Source organism: Sus scrofa, chromosome 12 (assembly GCF_000003025.6).
Source record: "Sus scrofa isolate TJ Tabasco breed Duroc chromosome 12, Sscrofa11.1, whole genome shotgun sequence".
Taxonomy (NCBI): domain Eukaryota; kingdom Metazoa; phylum Chordata; class Mammalia; order Artiodactyla; family Suidae; genus Sus; species Sus scrofa.
Window position 1 is genome coordinate 6,660,749 of NC_010454.4, and position 20,961 is coordinate 6,681,709.

The window sequence follows — 20,961 nt, forward strand, 5'->3', positions numbered from 1 at the left end:
CTGTGGTGTAGGAGCATGATGCAGTTCAGATCTGGCATTGCTGCGGCTGTGGTGTAGGCCAGCAGCAGCAGCACTGATTCAACCCTCAGCCTGGGAACCTCCATATGCTGTGGGTGCAGACCAAAAAAAAAAAAAAAAAAAAATCAAGGACAAGATGGAGTTCCTGTTGTGGCTCAGCAGGTTAAGAAGCCGACTAGTATCCATGAGGATCCATGAGGATCCATGAGGATGCAGGTTCAATCCCTAGCCTCGTTCAGTTGATTAAAGATCTGGTGTTGCCGTGACTGTAGTGTAGACTGCAGACACAGCTCAGATCCTGCATTGCTGTGGCTGTGGTGTAGGCCGGCAGCTGCAGCTCTGATTAGACCCCTAGCATGGGAACCTCCATATGCTGTGGATGCGGCCCTAAAAAACACAAAAACAAAGACAAACCCAAACCGTTACAGCTTGAATAAGGCAAGAGTACTTGTCGCAGCTTGCATGAGGCAGCTGAGGTCCTCCTGGTCATTTCATCACTGCCAACAACCGACATGGGCTGTTGGGTTTTGATTACAAAGGGCGACTAGTTATGCTCCCTCTACAACTATTAGAATAAAGTTCACGGTCCCTGATAGGGAAGGAGGGAGGGAGGAAAGAAGGGAGAGAGAGGGAGGGAACCAAGAGAAGGAAGGGAGGAGAGGGAGGGGAGGGGAGGGAGAGACTTCACATTTATGGAGAAGATTGCTGGTCTAAGGCCTCTCCTAGGTGCACCCACACCATCTCAGCAATCCTGGGCGCCATCCCCTCCTATACTGTTCCCCAGACACCTGGGCACCCAGGCTTTTCCTTTGGCCTGAGCTTGGGGATTGAGCTGTGGGTTCTCTGTTTGCCCTGAGGGGTGGCCTGGATCGGCAGCACACAGGGAAAGAGGACAGTCTGCAGGGTCAGATTCAAAGCATCTGGGAAGAGCATTAAATCCAAGACCTGGCCGTGAAGAACTCGCAAACAGTACGAGTCCAGGTCAAGGGCACCTGGCAAGAGTCTCTGAGGCAATAAAACAGTGTGGCCAGTGGGACGCAGAGCTGGGAGAGCCTTGAAGAAGAGCTTGCTTCTTGGAGTTCCTGTCGTGGCACAGCGGAAACGAATCTGACTGGGAACCATGAGGTTGTGGGTTCGATCCCTTGCCTCGCTCAGTGGGTTAAGGATCTGGTGTTGCTGTGGCTGTGGCATAGGCTGGCCGCTGTAGCTCCAATTCGACCCCTAGCCTGGGAATCTCCATATGCCGTGGGTGCGGCCCTAAAAAGCAAAAAATAAAAATAAATAAAAAAAGAAGAAGAAGAAGAAGAGCTTGCTTCTGAGCCTGGCACAGAAGGGCCACTGGGCAGTGACTGGTTAGTGATGAGAAAACAGAGACTCAGTGGTCTCGGATGACAACCCTGGACCCCGGAGCTGGGTGAGGCAGAGGTGAGATTTAAGACCTGCTCAAATGCATTACATCAGCCACAGGGGGTCTGACTACCCTTCCCTTTGCCCCGCAGAAGTCAGGCTGGGAAAACCCAGGAATTGGGAAAAGGCAATTGGACACCAAATAAGCGAAGTTAAGGTAGAGGAGGAATTGAGTTTTCTTTCAGCCTAATGACAGGGTGGGTGGATGGGGGCAGGGGGATTGCAAAGCTGAGCAAGAGTTTTCCTAATCTTTCTTCTATTTCAGGACCTTCCCCTTCTCAGCTGCACTGATCTGGAAAATGCAGAATTCCTTTTGCAGTGACTGACCAGTTGGAGCAAGTAAGATAGGCTTGGGATCCAGGATGTGTGATTCCAGACATGGCCACGAGGTGGAGACAATCATCCAAAATACAGAATTCCTTTTGCAGTGACTGACCAGGTGTAGCAACTAAGAGGGGCTTGAGATCCCAGGGTGTGTGATTCCAGACATGGCCACGAGGCGGAGACACACAATCATCCAAAATACAGAGTTCCTTTTGCAGTGACTGACCAGGTGCAGCAACTAAGAGGGGCTTGGGATCCAGAGTGTGTGATTCCAGACATGGCCACGAGGCGGAGACACACGATCGTCCAAAATACAGAGTTCCTTTTGCAGTGACTGACCAGGTGCAGCAACTAAGAGGGGCTTGGGATCCAGAGTGTGTGATTCCAGACATGGCCACGAGGCGGAGACACACGATCGTCCAAAATACAGAGTTCCTTTTGCAGTGACTGACCAGGTGCAGCAACTAAGAGGGGCTTGGGATCCAGAGTGTGTGATTCCAGACATGGCCACGAGGCGGAGACACACGATCGTCCAAAATACAGAGTTTCTTTTGCAGTGACTGACCAGGTGTAGCAACTAAGAGGGGCTTGGGATCCAGGATGTGTAATTCCAGACATGGCCACGAGGTGGAGACACACGATCGTCCAATCCCTATGTCTTGCTCCAAGGCTGAGCCCTAGCAATCTGTGTAGTTGGCTTATTCTAACAGAGGTCATATATGAAATCTACTCTCAGATGGTTTAGAAAAAAATTACGCATAGGTAGAATAGCAGAACAAACGTGGCAAAGCTTTTTTAATAGCTGGTGTAGGGTTTTTGTTGTTGCTTTTTTGTTGTTTTATTTTTTCAGCCTTTACCTGAGACATGTGAAATTGCCCCCAGTCTGGAATCACACGCTCCACAGAAGCTACCTGCGCCACAGCGGCAGCAACGCTGGATCCTTAACCTGCTGCACAGCTGTGGAAACTCCTGAAAAGTGTTGTTTTTAAAGGTAAATCTCGGAAGCCCCATTCTGGCCCAGTGGTAACAAGACTGACTAATATCCGTGAGGTTTCAGGTTCGATCCCTGGCCTCACTCAGTGGGTTAAGATCTGGTGTTGCTGTGACTGTGGCATAAGCCGGCAGCTGCAGCTCCGATTAGACCCCCCAGCCTGGGAACCTGCTGCGGGTATGGCCCTAAAAAAATAACTAAACAAAGAAAGAAACAAATTAAAAAAAAAAAGTGAATTTGGATAAAAGATAAATGGGAGTGCTTTGTACTTTTTGATAATTTTTCCCTAAATTTGAAATAGTACCAAAATAAAGGTTTTGGGGCTTGGGGGTTGTTTTGTTTTGTTTTGTTTAAGCAATAAGGTCCAAGAGTCCTAGACACAAGACTCAGATTTTCCATCACCCATCTGAGTGGCATTTGTTGTTTCAGATAACCTCTCTGGCCTCTGGCTCATCTGGAAAACGAAGAAGGCAATTTGCTCTCACCACTGTAAAGTATTCTATTGTATGACTAAACCTCAGCTCACTCATTCCCGTAGAAAGAAAGGAAGGAAAAAAGAAAGAAAAAAGGAGGGAGGGAGAAAGGAAGAAAGAGAGAGAGAAAAAGAGAGAGGGAAAGAAAAAATAATATATTTCATTTACAATATGTCCAAAATAGGATTATTTCAATATGCAATGGTTGTGTTATAGTATTAATGCGCCTCTCTATGTCCTCTTGTTTGCAGCAAGTCTTCTTAGGCTCACACCACACCTTGACTGAAACCAGCACATTTCAAGAACTAATACCAGGAGTTCCCCATGGTGGCTCAGTGGTAAGGAACCTGACTAGGATCCATGAGGATTCGGGTTCATTCCTGGCCTCATGCAGTGGGATAAGGATCCAGCATTGCTGTGAGCTGTGGTCGCAGACACGGCTCAGATCCTGTGTGCCTGTGTCATAGACCTGCAGCTGCAGCTCTGATTGGACCTCTAGCCTGGGAACTTGCATATACCTCAGCGCAACCCTAAAAAAAAAAAAAAGACATTCCTCTTGTAGCTCAGCCGTAATAAGCCTGACTAGTATCCATGAGGATCTGGGTTCAATCACTGGTCTTGCTCAGTGGCTTAAGGATCCCACATTGCTGTGGCTGTGGTGTAGGCCAGCAGCTGAAGCTCCAATTCAACCCCCAGCCGGGGAACTTCCATATGCCACCAATGTGGCCCTAAAAGGACAAAAAAAAAAAAAAAAAAAAGAAGAAGTTTCAGGGGTTCTCGTCATGGCGCAGTAGAAATGAATCCAGTTAGGAACCATGAGGTTTCAGGTTCGATCCTTGGCCTTGCTCAGTGGGTTAAGGATCTGGCGTTGCTATGAGCTGTGTTGTAGGTCGCAAACGAGGCTCGGATCTGGCATTGCTGTGGCTCTGGCATAGGCCGGTGGGTACAACTCTGATTAGACCTCTAGCCTGGGAATCTTCATGTGCCACGGGTGTGGCCCTCAAAAAGACAAAAAAAAAAAAAAGATATACAAATGACCAATAAACACATGAAAAGGCGCTCAGATCACTAATCACTGGAGAAATGGAAAGCAAAATTGCAGAGATACCACCTCACATCCATTAGAATGGCTGCTATATATATATATATATATATATATGAAAACAGGAGTTCCCTGGTGGTACAGCATGTGAAAGATCCAGCGTTGTCACTGCAGTGGCCCCAGTCACTGGCTGCTGTGGCAAGGGTTAGATCTCTGGCCTGGGAACTTTCACGTGCCACGGATGAGGCCAAAAAATAAATTAATTTTTTTTTAAAAAGTGTTGAAAGGATGTGGAGAAATTGTAATCCCTTGGGCACTGTCATAAAAATGGTACAGCTTCTGTGGATGATAGCAGAGCAGTTCCTCAAAAATTAAAAATAGATCATCATATGATACAGGAAATTCACTTCTAGGTAGATACTTAGTAAAATTGAAAGTAGGGTGTCAAAGAGATATTTGTACACCATGTTCATAACAGCCTTTTTCACCAGAGCTAGAATATAGGTGAGACTCAAGGGTCCACTGGCAGATGAATGGATAAGCAGAATGTGATATATACAAAAATGGAATAGTATTCAGCCCTCAAAAAAGATTTTTCTTTTAATACAAGATTGCAGGCAATGTTTAAATATTTTTTCTTCTCTCATAAGATAACTTTAAACTTCGCTAATATCTCTTATATTAACAACAAGCCGGAGTTCCTGTCATGACTCAGTGGTTAACGAATCCGACTAGGAACCATGAGGTTGCGGGTTCGATCCCTGGCCTTGCTCAGTGGGTTAGGGATCCGGCGTTGCCGTGAGCTGTGGTGTAGGTTGCAGACTCGGCTTGGATCTGGCATTGCTGTGGCTGTGGCGGAGGCCGGCGGCTACAGCTCTGATTGGATCCCTAGCCTGGGAACCTCCATATGCTGTGGGAGCGGCCCAAGAAATGGCAAAAAAAAAGACACCCACCCCCCCGAAAAACCCAGCTTATCTAAGAGCCCAGAGAAAGCTGCCACTGGTTCTGGAGCCATGGGCAAGCCTCTCATCACTCTGGGTCTTAGTCTCCTTGTCTGTAAGATGAAGGGCACCCAGTCTTCTTGCTTTTGCATCCTCCTGGCTCTCTGCCGGTTCTCCCCACTCTCTGGCCACCCCAGACATTTCCACCGGGCTGCAATTTAAAAGCTGTTCCCAGGCAACATTCTACATGAGTCACTTCTTTTCCTGGACCTGCACAGAACTGAGTTCCTGCCCGCCACACACAAGAGCTGGAACGAAGCAGAGAGGAGAGGGAAGAAGCATTGCGAGCCAGTAGGATGCAAGTTTCCCCCAGGTCCCTCCAGAACCCCGTTCCCACTGGTCCTCAATGAAGCCAGCCTGGCTGATGGCACAAGAGGGACAGCCATCGGCACCCCAGCTGCCTTGTCCGTCACCATTGAGGGGAGCAGGTGAAGGGGGACGTGGGTGAGGGCTGAGGGTTGAGGAGCCAGCCCTGGGCGTCCTGGTTCTCCCGGAGACCTCCAGTCAGCAAGGCTGGAGACACCAGCTCATGTCTTTTTAATCACGCTGTACAGGGGCTGCTTCTCCCAGGACGTCTGGGTGGGGACTCCATCGGCCTTAGAATCCTGATTCTGAGAGTCAAAAACCACCGAGCTGTAGTGAAGATTTTCACCGGGCCATCCCTGCAGAGACAGAGGCAGGAGGCTGAGGGAGAGGTGGCAGGAAGCAGGAACCCCCAGCTTAGGGAGGGGAGGGGCTTGAGGAGGCTCCACTGGAGGTGGGGGGGGCTTCACCCTTTCTCTCTGTCCTGGCCTCTTTCTCTCCCAAGGGCTGGGCTCCAGGATCCTGCCCAGCCACGTGTTCCGCCCCATGCGGTCAAGACATGAAGCAGAGTCTCAGACCTCAGAGCGGGAATGGGGGAGGGGGAGGAGGAGGCGGGGGGGGGCGGTGTCCCTGGGATCCACTTGGACATCATCAGTCACCAAGTCAGCAAAGCAAGGGTTCACCCCAGGGTCATGCGTCTGATGCTTGAGTCTCCCCCTCATCCTCTCGAACAACGGATCCCTCAGCCTCCGCCTAAACTCTCCACTCAAGGGTGAGTTATGACCCTGGGCCGGGTGGATGCGGGTGGGGCGGCCCTTCCAATATCCCACTTTAGGAGTTCCCATCCTGGTGCAGCAGAAACGAATCCGACTAGAAACCATGAGGTTGCAGGTGGGATCCCTGGCCTTGATTAGCGAGTTAAGGAGCTGGCATTGCCCTGAGCTGTGGTGTAGGTCGCAGATGTGGCTCGAGCCTGCATTGCTGTGGCTGTGGCTGTGGCCTAGGCCGGCAGCTGTAGCTCTGATTGGACCCCTAGCCTGGAACCTCCATATGCCGCAAGTGCAGCCTAAAAAAGCTAAAAAAAAAAAAAAAAAAATCCTGCTTTACAGGGGCTGTGCCTCAAGGTTGACCTCCAGGGGGTTACTGATAGAAACCTGAAAAGCAGATGTCATACCAAAGAGACGATGGGACCAGGGAGTTCCCTTTGTGGCTCAGCGGTTAACAAACTCAACTAAGATCCACGATGATGTGGGTTCGATCCCTGGCCTTGCTCAGTGGGCTAAGGATCCAGCATTGCTGTGGCTGTGGTGTAGGTCAGTGGCTACAGCTCCGATTTGAACTCTAGCCTCGGAACTTCCATATGCTGCGGGTGCGGCCCTAAAAAAAGAGAGAGAGAGAGAGAAAGATGATGGGACCAGGAGAGCGAGAAATCACAGGCTTTAAGGGTGGGGTGTGTGGTACACAGTAGGTGCCTAATACATGCTGCACTCTAATGATTATCACTGGCCATTCCAAGCACCTTCATCTCCCTCTGCACCCGACCCCCCAGCTATAAGGACACCATTCTTCTGGCACAACCTACACTTGTCTCATTTTCTGTGTGTCCTTGTCCTAGCAAGGCAAAAGACCACTGATCCAGGGTGATCACAAGGTGATGCTTCTGGCCCAGCCCGGGGTCCCCGTCATGGGAGCTGGGCCCTTGCACTCACCACCATGCTGTATTCCACCTCCCCCTGTGTGGGTTGAACAGGCGCAGGTTCTCCCGAAGGGGGCCACCTTGACAGCTCCACATTTTCATAGCAGTTCTCGCCCTGCGCAGCAGCCTGGGGTGGGCGGGACGTTCGGAGGCTTGGGGGGTGTCCACAGAGCCCCTCTGTGGTCCAGCCTAGGGGGCTGTCTGTCCCCGCTTCTCTGCAAATATCTCCCCTGTCCCTCTGTTCTGGGTGCTCCATCCTCCCCCTCCCCCATTCAGGTCCTCTTTGGGGACCATTCGAGCGGTCAGGTCAGCAGCTGGACCGGGAGGACCCTCCCTCATGCCGCTTCCACTTGGGGAGGGAACAGACTGGCCAGGGCTCGTGATGACCCAGGAGCCAGATCTCCCAGGCACGGTTCTTCCTGTTCTGGGTGGACAACTTGCTGCCCCATGTCTGACCCACGCAGACCTCCACTGGCCGATGGGACAGTTCAGCCTCCCAGCATCTTCTGGGGTCCCCCAGCCACCCTGACACACCTCCCGTGGTGGCCTTTCTCACCTGATTGGGGTTCTGAGGCAGCTCTGGATTCTCATTGGCTAAAGAGATAAGAGAAGAGTTAGGAGGTCAGAGTTCCCGTTGTGGCTCAGCAGGTTAAGAACCCAACCGGTATCCATGAGGGGGTGGGTTCAATCCCTGTCCTCACTCAGTGGGTTAAGGATCTGGTGTTGTCATGAGCTGCAGTGTAGGCCACAGATGCAGCTCGGATCTGGCATTGCTGCGGCTGTGGCGTAGGCCAGCAGCTGCAGCTCTGATTCCACCCTTAGCCTGGGAACCTCTATATGCCGTGGGTGTGACCCTGGGGGAAAAAAAGGGAAGGAGGTCAGATCCCAGAACAAGGCAGGGATGGGGATCCCATCATCCGACCGGAGGAAGGCCCTTCCCTGGAGACTCAGCCCTAGGGACCTATCGCTTCAGGCCAGCAGCGTGGTAGGAACTCAAGGCTTTGGCGAGTGGGACCCTGGGAAGACGGCCCCAGACCCGGTCAGAAGACAGGAGCTGAGACTTGCCAAGCTTGGGAGGGATAGTCAGGCCACTTGAACAGAAAGCCTTTCTCCTGTTGACAAGGATCACTTAACCAGATGCAGTCCACCTATAGCAGTAAATTCTACAGTCAGGGACGTTCAGAAAAACACTTGGTAGCAGGGAAAATCGGGAATTCCCTAGTGGCTCAGCGGGTTAAGGCTGCAGTGCTGTCACTGCTGCGCTCGGATCACGGCTGTGGTGCAGGTTCAATCCCTGGCCTTCTGCATGCCGTGGACTCGGCCAAAAAAAAAAGAAAAAAATAAATAAACCAGAGAAAATTATACACTACGTTAAGTGCGGGGGGGGGGGGCGGAGAGAGATTTAAAAGTGAAATGAGGGAGTTCCCACTGTGGATCAATGGTAATGAACCCAACTAGTATCCATGAGGATGCGGGTTTGATCCCTGGTGTTGCTCAGTAGGTTAGGATCTGGTGTTGCCACGAGCTGCAGTGTGGGTTGCAGATGCAGCTCAGATGCCATGGCTGTGCCGTAGGCTGCCAGCTGCAGCTCTATTTTGACGGCTAGCCTGGGAAACTCCATATGTCATATGCCACAAGTGTGGCTCTAAAAGCAAAAAAAAAATAAAAAAATAAAAAAAAAGAAATGATGCTAAGAAGTAAATAGTTTAAAAAAATAAGATATATAAGAGAGTGGAAGGACATACCTCAAATGTCTGAGGTTAGTTTTCTCTGGGTGATGGGAGTTCTTGTTTTTTTCATTTTTTTGGTTTTTGTCTTTTTAGGACCCCACCCGCGGTATATGGAGGTTCCCAGGCTAGGGATCTAACTGGAGCTACAGCTACCAACCTACACCACAGCCACAGCAATGCAGCCAGAGCTGCATCTGTGACCTACACCACAGCTCACGGCAGTGCTGGATCCTTAACCCACTGAGCGAGGCCGGGGATCGAACCTGTGTCCTCATGGTTCCTAGTCGGGTTCGCTTTTGCTGAGCCACAATGGGAACTCCGAGTTTTTGCTTTTACTCGTTATGATGATTTTGTGTGTGTGCCTTCCTTATTTTATCAGTTTTCTACAGCGATCACACATCCCATTTTTAAGGGGCGGGGAGGGCTTTTTAGGTGAAAGGGCACCATGGGAAGAGTGAGCCCCAGAGGCCCGAGGCCATCCAGGCTGGGGAAAAACCCCATGTGGTAGGTAGTGTGGGCTGACATTTAGGGGGAGGGTTTCCAGAAATGACATGGGAGCAGCACTTGGGGAAGAGGAAGTGGTTTTCTTTCCATCTGTTGAGCAAGATATGCTATGGCTGGTTTCTCTCCTAAGGGCCTGAGATGAACTGGGGCGGAGAGGCTGAACCCCGTGGGGGTGCTGGAGGTGAAAGCACAGGCAGGGTCTCCCCTGCCCGGCCCCCAGTGAGAATCAACTCCCAGTTAGCGCCAGAGCTGTGGGGCAGAGCAGCCCCAGGCTCACTGCAGCCTTGAAAGCCTTAGCCTCCCCCAGAACCCTGCCGCAGGGAATCAAGAGATGGACGCTGGGAGTTCCCTGGTAGCCCAGCAGTTAAAGGATCCTGCATTGTCTCTGCTGAGACTCGGGTTTGATCCGTGGCTCAGTGCAGATGGTTAAGGATCTGGCATTGCTGCAGCTGTGGCATAGGTTGCAGCTGTATCTCGGATTCAATTCCTGGCCCGGGGACTTCTATAAGCCGTGGGGGGCAACAAAAAAAAATAAATAAATAAAAGAAAGAAAGAAATTACAAGATAAAATCTCCAGAGTTCCAGTTTTGGCGCAGTGGAAAGGAATCTGACTGGAATCCATGAGGATGTGGGTTCCATCCCTGGCTTTCTTCAGTGGGTTAAGGATGTGGCGTTGCCGTGAGCTGTCGTGTGGGTCTCAGATGTGGATCGGATCCCATGTTGCTATGGCTGTGGTCTAGGCCAGCAGCTACAACGCGGATTAGACTCCTAGCCTGGGAACTTCCATAAGCCACTGAAGGCTCACACGCCGCGTCCAGCAGAAACCTGCTCTCCTACATGGGACAGTTGGGGTTCCAGCCCACAGTAAAGCCACAACCTCACTGATTCCTCTGTTCTTCTGTTTACTTAATTTGGTCAAGTTTGTTGAGCACCTACTTCCTGGGCGCCCTCCAGCGTGCTGGGTGCACCACATGTATCTCTCTTTGCCTCTGAGCTCAGAGGAGAGTGGCTGGACTGCTTCCTGGGCTGCCCCGCGTGGAGACATTAAATAATACATTCATTCAACAAATACTGGTTACGTGCCTTCTCGAGTCAGGGTTCCCGATCTTAAGGAGGTGCACGGGGCCGGTGGGCAGGCAGGCAAGGAAGCAGGTGTGACAATCTGGTGTGGAAAGGGCTGCAGTGGCGGAAGGACAGAGGTCCACTCAGAAGGGCCCCCAGGCTGCTCTTTGGACCCAGAGGAACGGAAGTCAGAGAGGAGCGCTTTGAGCCAGCAGGAGGGAGCCGGGGAGAGGGCAGAGGAAGCAGCCTAGATGCCCGGAGCAAACCAGGAAGGGGACACAAGTTGTGGCTCTTGCCAAGTGACAAGAAGTTCGGGAACTGGCTGCTGCGGAAGCTTAAGGAGGCGCAGAAGAGGTGGGCGGAGCCAGAGTGCACAGAAGGGGTGGGCGGAGCCAGTTTGCCTGGAAGGGGTGGGCGGGGCCCGATTGTGGAGGACCTTGACCTTCCTGCAGGCACCTGAGCTTTAGCAAGTGTGGGAGGTCACGGAAAGGTTAAGGCGGAAGAGGGACATTGCTTCGTGAGCATCCACCCCAGGCCCCACCATGGGAAAGGCCTCTTTTTGAGGAGCCACAGCCTGGATCTGCAGCCACAGCAAGGCCACCTCCTCTGGAGTCTGCCCTCTAGGGTCACCCAGGATTGATGGTCTCAGGAGATGCCTCTGATGAGAGCAGGACACAGAGCCTCGAGGAGGAGAGGGTGCAGACAGGGCCTGTGCACCCTGCGGGGTAGGTGTAGGGGGCTCACCCACCTTTGATCCGTCTCCGAACCATTCTCCAGGCCAGCAGGGAGACGGCCACCAGCAGAAGCAGCAGGAGTACAGATAAGGACAGGAGCACTTGGAGCCTGGAAGGGGACAGGCTGAGTGGGTGGGGTGCGGGTTGTGCCTTCCCTCTGTTGCTTCAATAGATAAGGTGACACTTAAAAATGTAGATGGCAGGAGTTCCCGTCGTGGCGCAGTGGTTAACGAATCCGACTAGGAACCATAAGGTTCCGGGTTCGACCCCTGGCCTTGCTCAGTGGGTTAGGGATCCGGCGTTGTTGTGAGCTGTGGTGTAGGTTGCAGACGCGGCTCGGATCCCGCGTTGCTGTGGCTCTGGCGTAGGCCGGTGGCTACAGCTCCGATTGGACCCCTAGCCTGGGAATCTCCATATGCCATGGGAGCGGCCCAAGAAATAGCAAAAATAAATAAATAAATAAATAAATAAATAATGTAGATGGCATCACATCTCCTTTCTACACATCCCCCATCCCCCACATGCACTCACAGAATACCTAAGAACCTTCCAGAGGCTCTTTAATCAGATACAAGAACATACCAACGTACGTTATTTTTGTAAATGTCCTTTGGTCACATCATCTCTTAGCAAAAACTCAGGTGCCAAGAGACTCATGAATAATAACAGAAGGGCGCCCATTACTAGGAAAATACGAAAATCCCAAGAATGTAGGGATTCCCTTCCAGGAGCCAAGGGCAAAGGCCAGTCGGATTCTTTTTTTTTTTTTTTTTTTTTTTTCTGGTCTTTTGTCTTTTTAGGGCTGCACTTGCAGCATATGGAGGTTCCCAGGCTAGGGATTGAATCGGAGCCGTAGTTGTCAGCCTACACCACAGCCATAGCAACGCTGGATCCAAGCTGTGTCTGCGACCTACACCACAGCTCATGGCAATGCTGGATCCTTAACCCACTGAGCAAGGCCAGGGATTGAACCTGCCACCTCATGGTCCCTAGTCGGATTCATTTTGGCTGTGCCACAATGGGAACTCTTCTTCTTCTTCTCCTTCTTCTTCTTCTTCTTCTTCTTCTTCTTCAGTGGCCACACTCATGGCAGGGAAGTTCCCAGGCCAGGGATTGAATCCGAGCCACAGCTGCAGCAATGCCAGATCCTGAGATTTTGCTAAGAGATGAATGACTCCGGATGGGAGCTGGTTGTCAGAAGGACCAACCACTTGATCAGAGCTTTATGGGCTCTGAGCCAGCCTGACGTTCCAGGAAGCGAAGGGAGCTGGGGATGGAGTTCCAGCATATGGGCAGTGATTTAATCAGTCACACCTGTGTCATGAAACCCAAATAAAAACTGTGGACACCGAGGCTTAGAGGACCTTCCTGGTTGGTGAACACTCAGTGTTCCGGGCCCGTGATGCGCCCGACTCCACAGGGAAAGATCCATTCAGCGCCCTCCAAGGCTCTTCACTGGCTGGTCCTGGTCTTTATCCTTTAAAACGGTGAGTACAGGACTTACCTGCATTCTGAGACTTATCTAGACAATCATCAAACCCAAGGGGGTCATGGGAACCCCCAAATTTGTTTCCAATTGGTCAGAAATGTGATGGCCTGGGATCCCCAAAGTTCTCTGGCATCTGAAGTCAGACCGTCTTATGGGACTGGGCCTTATAAATTTGATGGGACCGCATGGGGTCTGCGCTATCTCCAGGAGGCCAGTGGCAGAACAGACCTTCAGGACACCAGAGGGCATCAGAAGGGGGACTCTGTGAACCCCAGAAAGGGTTTATGACAGTCTGTGTTTTTTCTGGGGAGAGAATCTAGAAATGTTGTCAGATTCTCTTGGGGTTTTGCGACCTCCCACCCCTTGCTGGAAAAAAGTCAAGAATCATGAATTCAGAGGGAATAACCCAAGATTGCAGAATCCCACAAACTTGGGAGGGATTTGTAGTTACACGATCCAATCACTTAACCTCTTTGAGCCTGGGTTTACTTACCTGCAAAATGAGGGTAATACTGGAACAGACGAGGCTATTCCTGTGAGGCTTTTAGCACGTGTTTGGTAGGAGGGTATCATCTCTGTTAAATATTACTTCCCTTCCACCCCACGCACCCCCAGCTTCTCCCTCTGAGCCGTCTCTCCGAGCCCAGGGCCGGTCCAGTGTGGCCCCAACAACCCAGGTTACGACCTGGCGACCAGCGCTCAGCCTGGGTGCAAAAGGGAGCCCAGGGGGACAGGACTCCCGACCCCAAAAGGACCACATGGCCAGAGGAGCAGGTCCACCTCCAAGACCCAGGGATGGGGGCGCCTTACCCCTGGCTCTGCTCGGGCTGGGCTTCCTCCTCCAGGCTGCTGGCGCTGTAGGTGGTACTCTCTGTGGCCAGGGTAGTGAGCCATAGCGTTGACGTTTCGGGTATGACTGTCGAGATCTCAACTGTAGTAGGAAGGGTTGACCCTGGTTCTGGTGCTGAAACACACATCAGGGACCTCTGACGCTCCCATCACTCGCTCGTGCCCTCCCAGGCTGATGTTCTGCAAAGGCTCTCGCAGGAAGCGGGCAGGGCGGGGGGCTCTGCGGCCAGGGTGGAGGTCTACCGGGGGCCTCCTGGGGCCAAACAGGATACAGGAACCACCTCGCGGTCCTCCTGAGAGCCCCAAATCACCCCCACCACCAGTGTCCTCCCCACCCCCATCCCACCCCCTGCAGCCACAGCCACTCACTGCCTGCCAGTGAGCCTGCTGTTGGCACCGCGGGTCTCAGCGGCGCTCCCCCTCACTCAGCATCTTCACCCCCAGCCCCCCTTCCGCAGGGTGGCCCACAGCACGCCCTCCGCTCTCCTTCGAAGCCCCAGTCTCGGTCTCGCAGCTTCCACTTCCCCTGACCAGCACCTTTTCATCGGTCAGGACTGAGGAGAGCTGCCAGCTCCCTGACACACACACACACACACACACACACACACACACACACACACATTCTCTCTCTCTCTCTCTCTCTCTCTCACTCTCTGTCACACACACACTCTCTCTGTCACACACACACACACACAGAGTTTGCGCCAAGCCTCTGATCTGATTTCTGCCTTGGCTCTTCTGATCTGAGACTCTTTGGGGGACCTGGTGCTGGGTGTGAGGGGAGGGGTGCGGGGCTCACCTGGGGACACAACCACCTCCACCTCATGGGTGGGGTCAACTGAAAATTGTGCATTGATCCCGCAACAGTACGTCCCTGCATCCTCCTCTGTGAGCCTCTCCAAGGTCACTGTGAAGGTGAGGTTGGCAGGATCGTCCCTGATGGACACGCGGCCTCTCCTCACTTCTCTCGCTGACTCCGTGGTCTCCACAGTGGGCTTCCACGAGAGGAAGCATGGGGATTTTTCCCAGTATTTCTTATCGTCGATGTATTCCTCCTCGTACCGACACTGCACGCTCAGGGATCCCCCCTCGATGCCCATCACGGTCGAGGGGCCACTCAGGGACAAACAGCCTGGAAGACACAGCGAGTCCAGCTCCTCACCGGGTGGGTCTGGGTTGGGGCACCTGGGGGTCACCCCCAAGTTTCCCCCATCTCACATCAATGAGATCACACCTTGAGTGTCCTCCCCTTTCACTCTGTCACCCCATAATTTTGATCCCAGCAGCCCCCAACCTCCCTTCCTCCACCCTCCCACCCCTCACCCATCAGGGACCTCCCCTTTCGGACGTGTCAGGACAGTAGGAGTCTCCAAAACCCGGCTCACCTCCAGGGCCACGCCAGCCCTGAGCCTCTCAGTGACCTGAAGACCCATTCACACACCGGGCTGTTCCCCCAGGAAAATGCACCAAGGCAGAGAGAGAGCTGCCAAATGGCTCACAAAAACAGTGGACACAGAGTTCCCGTCCTGGCTCAGCGGTTAACGAATCTGACTAGCATCCATGAGGACACAGGTTTGATCCCTGGCCTCGCTCTGTGGGTTAAGGATCCGGTGTTGCTGTGGCTGTGGTGTAGGCCGGTGGCTACAGCTCCAATTAGACCCCTAGCCTGGGAACCTCCATATGCCGCAGGAGCAGCCCTAGAAAAAGGCAAACAAACAAGCAAACAAACAAAAAACAGCGGACACACTTGGCGCATTTGTGGATTAAAAGGAATGATTCACCTTCATTTCCTCCTGGGCCTTTTACTGCAGCTTCTTCTGTTTCACTTGTTTGTTTTAGGGCGACACCTGCAGCTTATGGAGGTTCCCAGGCTAGGGGTCTAATCGGAGCTGTCTAATCCGGCCTATACCAGAGCCACAGCAACACGGGATCCAAGCCGAGTCTGCGACCTACACCACAGCTCACGGCAACGCCGGATCCTTAACCCACAGAGCGAGGCCAGGGACCAAATCCGCATCCTCATGGATCCTAGTCTGGTTCTTAACCCACTGAGCCACGACGGAAACTCCAGGAAGCTTGTGTTTTAGTTCTAAGAGGTATGCCTGCCATTTTCCCAGGCAATTCTCAGCTGGGAAACTGAGCCGGGAGACTCAGGTGGTGCTTGTGACAGTGATGCCAGCCACCCAGCAGAGGACACAGCCCCTGCCGTGGCACGTGTGTGTACAGCTCCTCACCACCCCCAGAATCTGTGATGGGGCCCCCAGGTTGGTGATGGGGTGTGTGTGTGTGTGTGTGTGTGTGTGTGTGTGTGTGTGTGTGGCTTGCTCTCTTTTCCTAGTGTTGGAACTTGTTAATTTTATTGCTTTTTCAGGTTCTTAACTCCTTTGAAGACACTCAATCCCACTCGGCTCAGATCCCACATGGCTGTGGCTATGGTGTAGGCTGGCAGCTGTAAGCTCCAGGAAGGTAGGCACCTTGGGCTTAGGTCTTCAATGTCTAGAAATGCCTGGCACATAGTAGGCCCTCAGCCAACACTTGGGTGTGAACACCTCCCCCACCCCATGCAGCTCTCAGTCCACAGCTGCCTAAAGCTGACCACGAGCTCGCATGCTGCCTCTCCCAGGGGCCACGAGGATGTCCTCCCCTGGCCTGGGTATGCAGACATCCTGCAGAGAAGCCTTCGCTAGCGCCCTCACAGGGCTGGCATTTACTCAGATGCATGGGGAAGTCAAAAGGGCATCGGAAGAATCTGGGTGTTATAGCAAAAAAAAAAAAAAGAAAGAAAGAAAGAAAAAAAAAGGAAATATATGGAGTTCCCGATGTGGTGCAGCAGAAACGAATCCAACTAGTAACCATGAGGTTTCGGGTTCAATCCCTGGCCTCGATTGGTGGGTTAAGGATCTGGCACTGCCGTGAGCTGTGGTGTAGGTCACAGACACAGTTTGGATTCCGCGTTGTTGTGGCTGTGGTGTAGGTGGGCAGCGGTAGCTCCAATTAGACCCCTAGCCTGGGACCCTCCATGTGCCATGGATGTGACCCTAAAAAGAAAAAAAAAAAAGAAGAAGAAGAAGAAGAAGAATCTGGGTCTTTGAATTGGCTCTATGTCATCTCAGCTGTGTGTTCTGGGGCAAGTTACTTAACCTCTCTGAGCTTCAGATGCTTCATTTGTAAAGTGGTGATGATCGGTGAGCCTCACATGATATTCGAATGAGATAATGAGTGTAAAATGCCTGGCAAATAATATTAGGTCAAATACAAAATTGCCAACCAAGAAAACAGAAATTTCAGAAAATTCAGTCTCATAAAATAGATAACCTGCCGAGCTGAATTAAGACATGAAAAAAGTAAAATAATCACAAAGACAGAGAAAATTAAAAGAATCAAAGATGGTCTTTTGCGGAAGTTCCCTTGTGGTGCAGTGGGTTAAGGATCCGGTATTGTCACTGCAGAGGCTTGGGTCACTGCTGTGGCGCAGGTTCAATCCCTGGTGCAGGAACTTCCATATGCCACGAATGTGGGGGAAAAAAAAGCTAAAAACCAAGTGGCTGCCCTCTGAAGAGAACCCTTCACAGAAACACGTGCCCAATCCAGGACAAGGGAGGCATGATCCCTGCCACCTTGGTCCTGGGCATCATTCTGGCTAAACCAGCCCACGATCAATGAATGAGAGAGGAAACCAAAGGGACAGGGGACCCCCTATGCAGGCAGATCCCGTGAACACACGAGAACACATGAGAAGGTCAGTAGAAAAATGAGTGATGAGAGGAAGGCTAGTTTTGAGATTTACACACAAAAAGTCACAGCATTCCTAGAGACGACTAGTTGCCAAATAGAATTGATGAAAACATTCAGTTTGTAAGCAAAGCGACCCCCCCCCCAAATTAAATAGTCTAGGAATATTCTAGCAACCGCAGAAGCTGTCTGAGGAGAGCTGTGGATGCTCCAGGAGGCACAGGACGGAAATCTGTGCACGGAGGCTCTCTTCTTCCGAGGCAGCCCCCTCCTTCCTGTCCCACAGCTGTCCCCCCTCCCTATGCTCCCCCCACCCCCACTCCCACTCCCTTCTTTGGAGATCACTGGCCCACTGGTTCTCCGGCCCCAGCCCCTCAAGCGACCCTGGCTCTTCATTCACCTCCATATCCCTGAGACCTGCCCCCGTTGGTCCCAGGCCTACTCCATCCCCTGGAACCCAAGAACCAGAGATGCACTCAAGGTCACCCTGCCACCCATTCACGTGCGCCCTGCCTCTTGCCTCCTTCTTCCTGTAACAATTCATGTCCCAACCTGCAGACCTCCCACCTCTGTGCCCCATGGCAGCTCATTTAAGGCCAGGTGGGTGCAGAGGAGAGATAGAGCCTCGCCCCTGCCCCTCCCCCTCTGAGGTCTGTCCGTCTTACCCGGTGGACAGAGAGAGTCCCATTCGGGGTCCTGTGCTGAGTCAGAGCATCAGCCCTCCCCCTCGCACTCCCTCCCTCTCCAACCCTTCCTGGGCAGCCCACCCTCACCTGGGAGCCAGAGAAGCAGCAGAGCCGGGGTCAGCCAGGCGACCCAGTTCCACGGAGCCATCTCTCCTGCACAGATGTCACCTGCAGCAGCAGCAAGGCACCAGCTGGGCAGGAGGATTCAGTAGCGCCCCACCCGGAAACGGAGGAGGGTCAGGCCTCCAGGCTCCCACTTCCGCTTTTCTTCTCAGCTTCTTTGCTCAGCATCTTTTCATTTCTGTTCCTGGAGCTGGTGGGAAGATGGAAGTCGCTGAGGGGGAGAAGCCACCTGGGGCGCCTGACACACACGCAGCCCCTGTGGCAGGGTCTGTAGGTACTTCAGTGAGGAGACCCTTCCCAACCCCCACAGCTCACTTGCCCTTCCCTCCCATCCCCCAAAGCCACAGGTGAAGTTCCCTTCTGACCAGGCCAGTAACTCCCTTGGTTTCCCTGTGGTCCGGATGGTCAGGGTGAGCGCCCTGGGGGAGGAGCCAGGGCCCTGGGCGGGGCCCGCAGTGCGACCGCCCTGGGGGAGGAGCCTTTTCCTGAGACCCCGGGCTCAAGGCCCCGCCCCTCAAGTTGGCGCAAGGACCCCTGAGTGGTTTTCTTCTGCTACTGCTTTTTTTTGTGTGTGTGTGGGGGGGGTCTTTTTAGGGCCGCACCCACAGCATATGGAGGTTCCCAGGCTAGGGGTTTAATCAGAGCCGTAACCACCAGCCTACACCACAGCCACAGCCACTTGGGATCCGAGCCGCATCTGCAATCTACACCACAGCTCACAGCAACGCCGGGTCCTTAACCCACTGAGCGAGGCCAGGGATCGAACCCACAACCTCATGGTTCCTAGTCGGGTTCGTTTCCACTGCGCCACGAAGGGAACTCCCCCTGAATGACTTCATCTTGGAAAACATTCTCAGGTCTGTGACCTTCCTTCCTGTGAAGCCCCCACTGGACCCAGGAGGGCTGGGCACAGAGTGGGACTCAGTAGGCTTCCAGGGACCCCCTCCCCTTCCCCGCTCCACATACAGCTCACACACACACACACACACACACACACACTGTGTGCACACACAAACATACAAATACACATGCACCCACACAAACATGCAAACACATACCCACAGACACACACACACGTACCAACACATACACCCACGCTCACATATTCCTCGTGACAAGGGCCCCCAGCTTGCACAGAAGGTCCGCGTGAGGGTAGGAAATTAATCTTAACGTGGGACGTGTCACCTGAGAGCTTCCCGACATTAGCTCCAAGTCCCCAGATCGCCCTGCTCTTCCTGCTCTGGCTGTAAAGTTTCCAGAAATGTATATTTTTCAGTACAACCACGAAAAGCTATTGCTACAGTCTTGAATTGTCACAGTTAAGAGTGGGGAGCCCCCAGAATTTGTCCACTACCACTGCTATGACCTTGACCCAAACCTACAGCTCCTATAAAAGGTCAGTAGTAATAGATAATCTGAAGGATCAATAAGGGCCATAATTATAAAAATACTCAGGAGTTCCCATCGTGGCACAGTGGTTAACGAATCCGACTAGGAACCATAAGCTTCCGGGTTCGACCCCTGGCCTTGCTCAGTGGGTTAAGTATCCGGTGTTGCCGTGAGCTGTGGTGTACGTTGCAGACGTGGCTTGCATCCCATGTCGCTGTGGCTGTGGCTTAAACCGGAGGCTACAGCTCTGATTAGACCCCTAGCCTGGGAACCTCCATATGCAGCGGGCGTAGCCCTAGAAAAGACAAAAGAAATAAAAATTAAACTAAAATAAAAATAAAAATACTCAAATGTGAGGAAATAGTATACTCAAGCCAGTTTTGTTCCCTAAAGGAACAAGTCTTTACTTTAAGGAAAAATGATAGGAAAATAGGATTTCGCAGGGAGACATAGGCTTTATAAATAGTCTATAGGATGCACTTGTCTTTAGGGAGGTAGAGAAACACTTGAATTACGGCCAAGAGGAAAGGGCCAGGGGAATTGATCCTTGCCACACCCATCCTGCTCACCCTAACGTGTCCACAAACCCTAATGGAGAAACAGAATGACGCAAAGTTACCCCACAATGTCAGAAAATTAAGGAAGTGGCGCTTCCCCCACTGCTCACCTTTCTCAGGGCAGGTCCTTGGCCATAAAGCCTCTCACCAGGTCGGGGGTCCTCTCCCCAGGGTGGACGCATGGGCTGGGGTGGGGGACCGATGGTGATGGTGGAGGCTTCCTGGGCAGAGCGACAGCAGCAGCATTGGGTCCTGAGAACCGCAGGGCCCCAGGAGAGATTTGGGGGTGCTGAGCTCAGCAGCACCTCCCTCTCCAAGGCAGCACAGACTCAGAGGCGGGTGGCTCCCCTTCAGCTCTGTCTCTTCCTCCGCCTGAGCTCTCAGGAAAGCCAAGGGGGCCCCAGGGAGGGAGTGTCTTTAAGTGCAGCCACAAAAGCCAAGAGGCTGGGCCCAGAAGCAGGAAGCAGCTGGTGTCTGTGGCTGGCGGGGAGAAGAGGAGCTTGACAGCTGGCGATGGAGGAGGGCCTTCCCCAACCATGGGGCACCTACTACGCTTCAGGGGCCTGGCAGAGGTGGACTGCACCTGCTAGGGGTTTCATCACTACATGAGGAGTTCCTGTTGTGGCTCAGTGGGTTAAGGACTTGACCAGTATCCACAAGGATTCAGGTTCGATCCCTGACCTTGCTCAGAGGGTTAAGGATCTGGCGTTGCCTTGAGCTGCAGCATAGGCCACAGACACCACTTGGATCGTGGCTAGGGCATAGGCTGGCAGCTGCAACTCTGATTCGACCCCTAGCTGGCACCTTCCATAGGCCGTAGGTGGGGCCCTAAAATGAAAAAAAATCACTGC

At 52.6% G+C, this 20,961-nt stretch overlaps 1 protein-coding gene across 2 annotated transcripts; it reads right to left on the reverse strand.

Moving 5' to 3' along the window:
* On the reverse strand, positions 4,830–20,581 carry CD300A (CD300a molecule). Of its 2 annotated transcripts, none has more exons than XM_021066678.1 (8): positions 20,221–20,581; positions 18,129–18,354; positions 14,423–14,755; positions 13,585–13,738; positions 11,300–11,394; positions 7,812–7,849; positions 7,269–7,382; positions 4,830–5,918 (listed from the first exon to the last, which is right to left on the reverse strand). In XM_021066678.1, exons 2-8 carry the CDS (start codon positions 18,187–18,189, stop codon positions 5,784–5,786), a joined length of 930 nt encoding a protein of 309 aa, XP_020922337.1. In that variant the 5' UTR covers positions 18,190–18,354; positions 20,221–20,581; the 3' UTR covers positions 4,830–5,783. The 2 variants fall into 2 exon arrangements, with proteins under 2 accessions (XP_020922337.1, XP_020922339.1); XM_021066680.1 differs by lacking the exon at positions 20,221–20,581 and adding an exon at positions 18,530–18,578.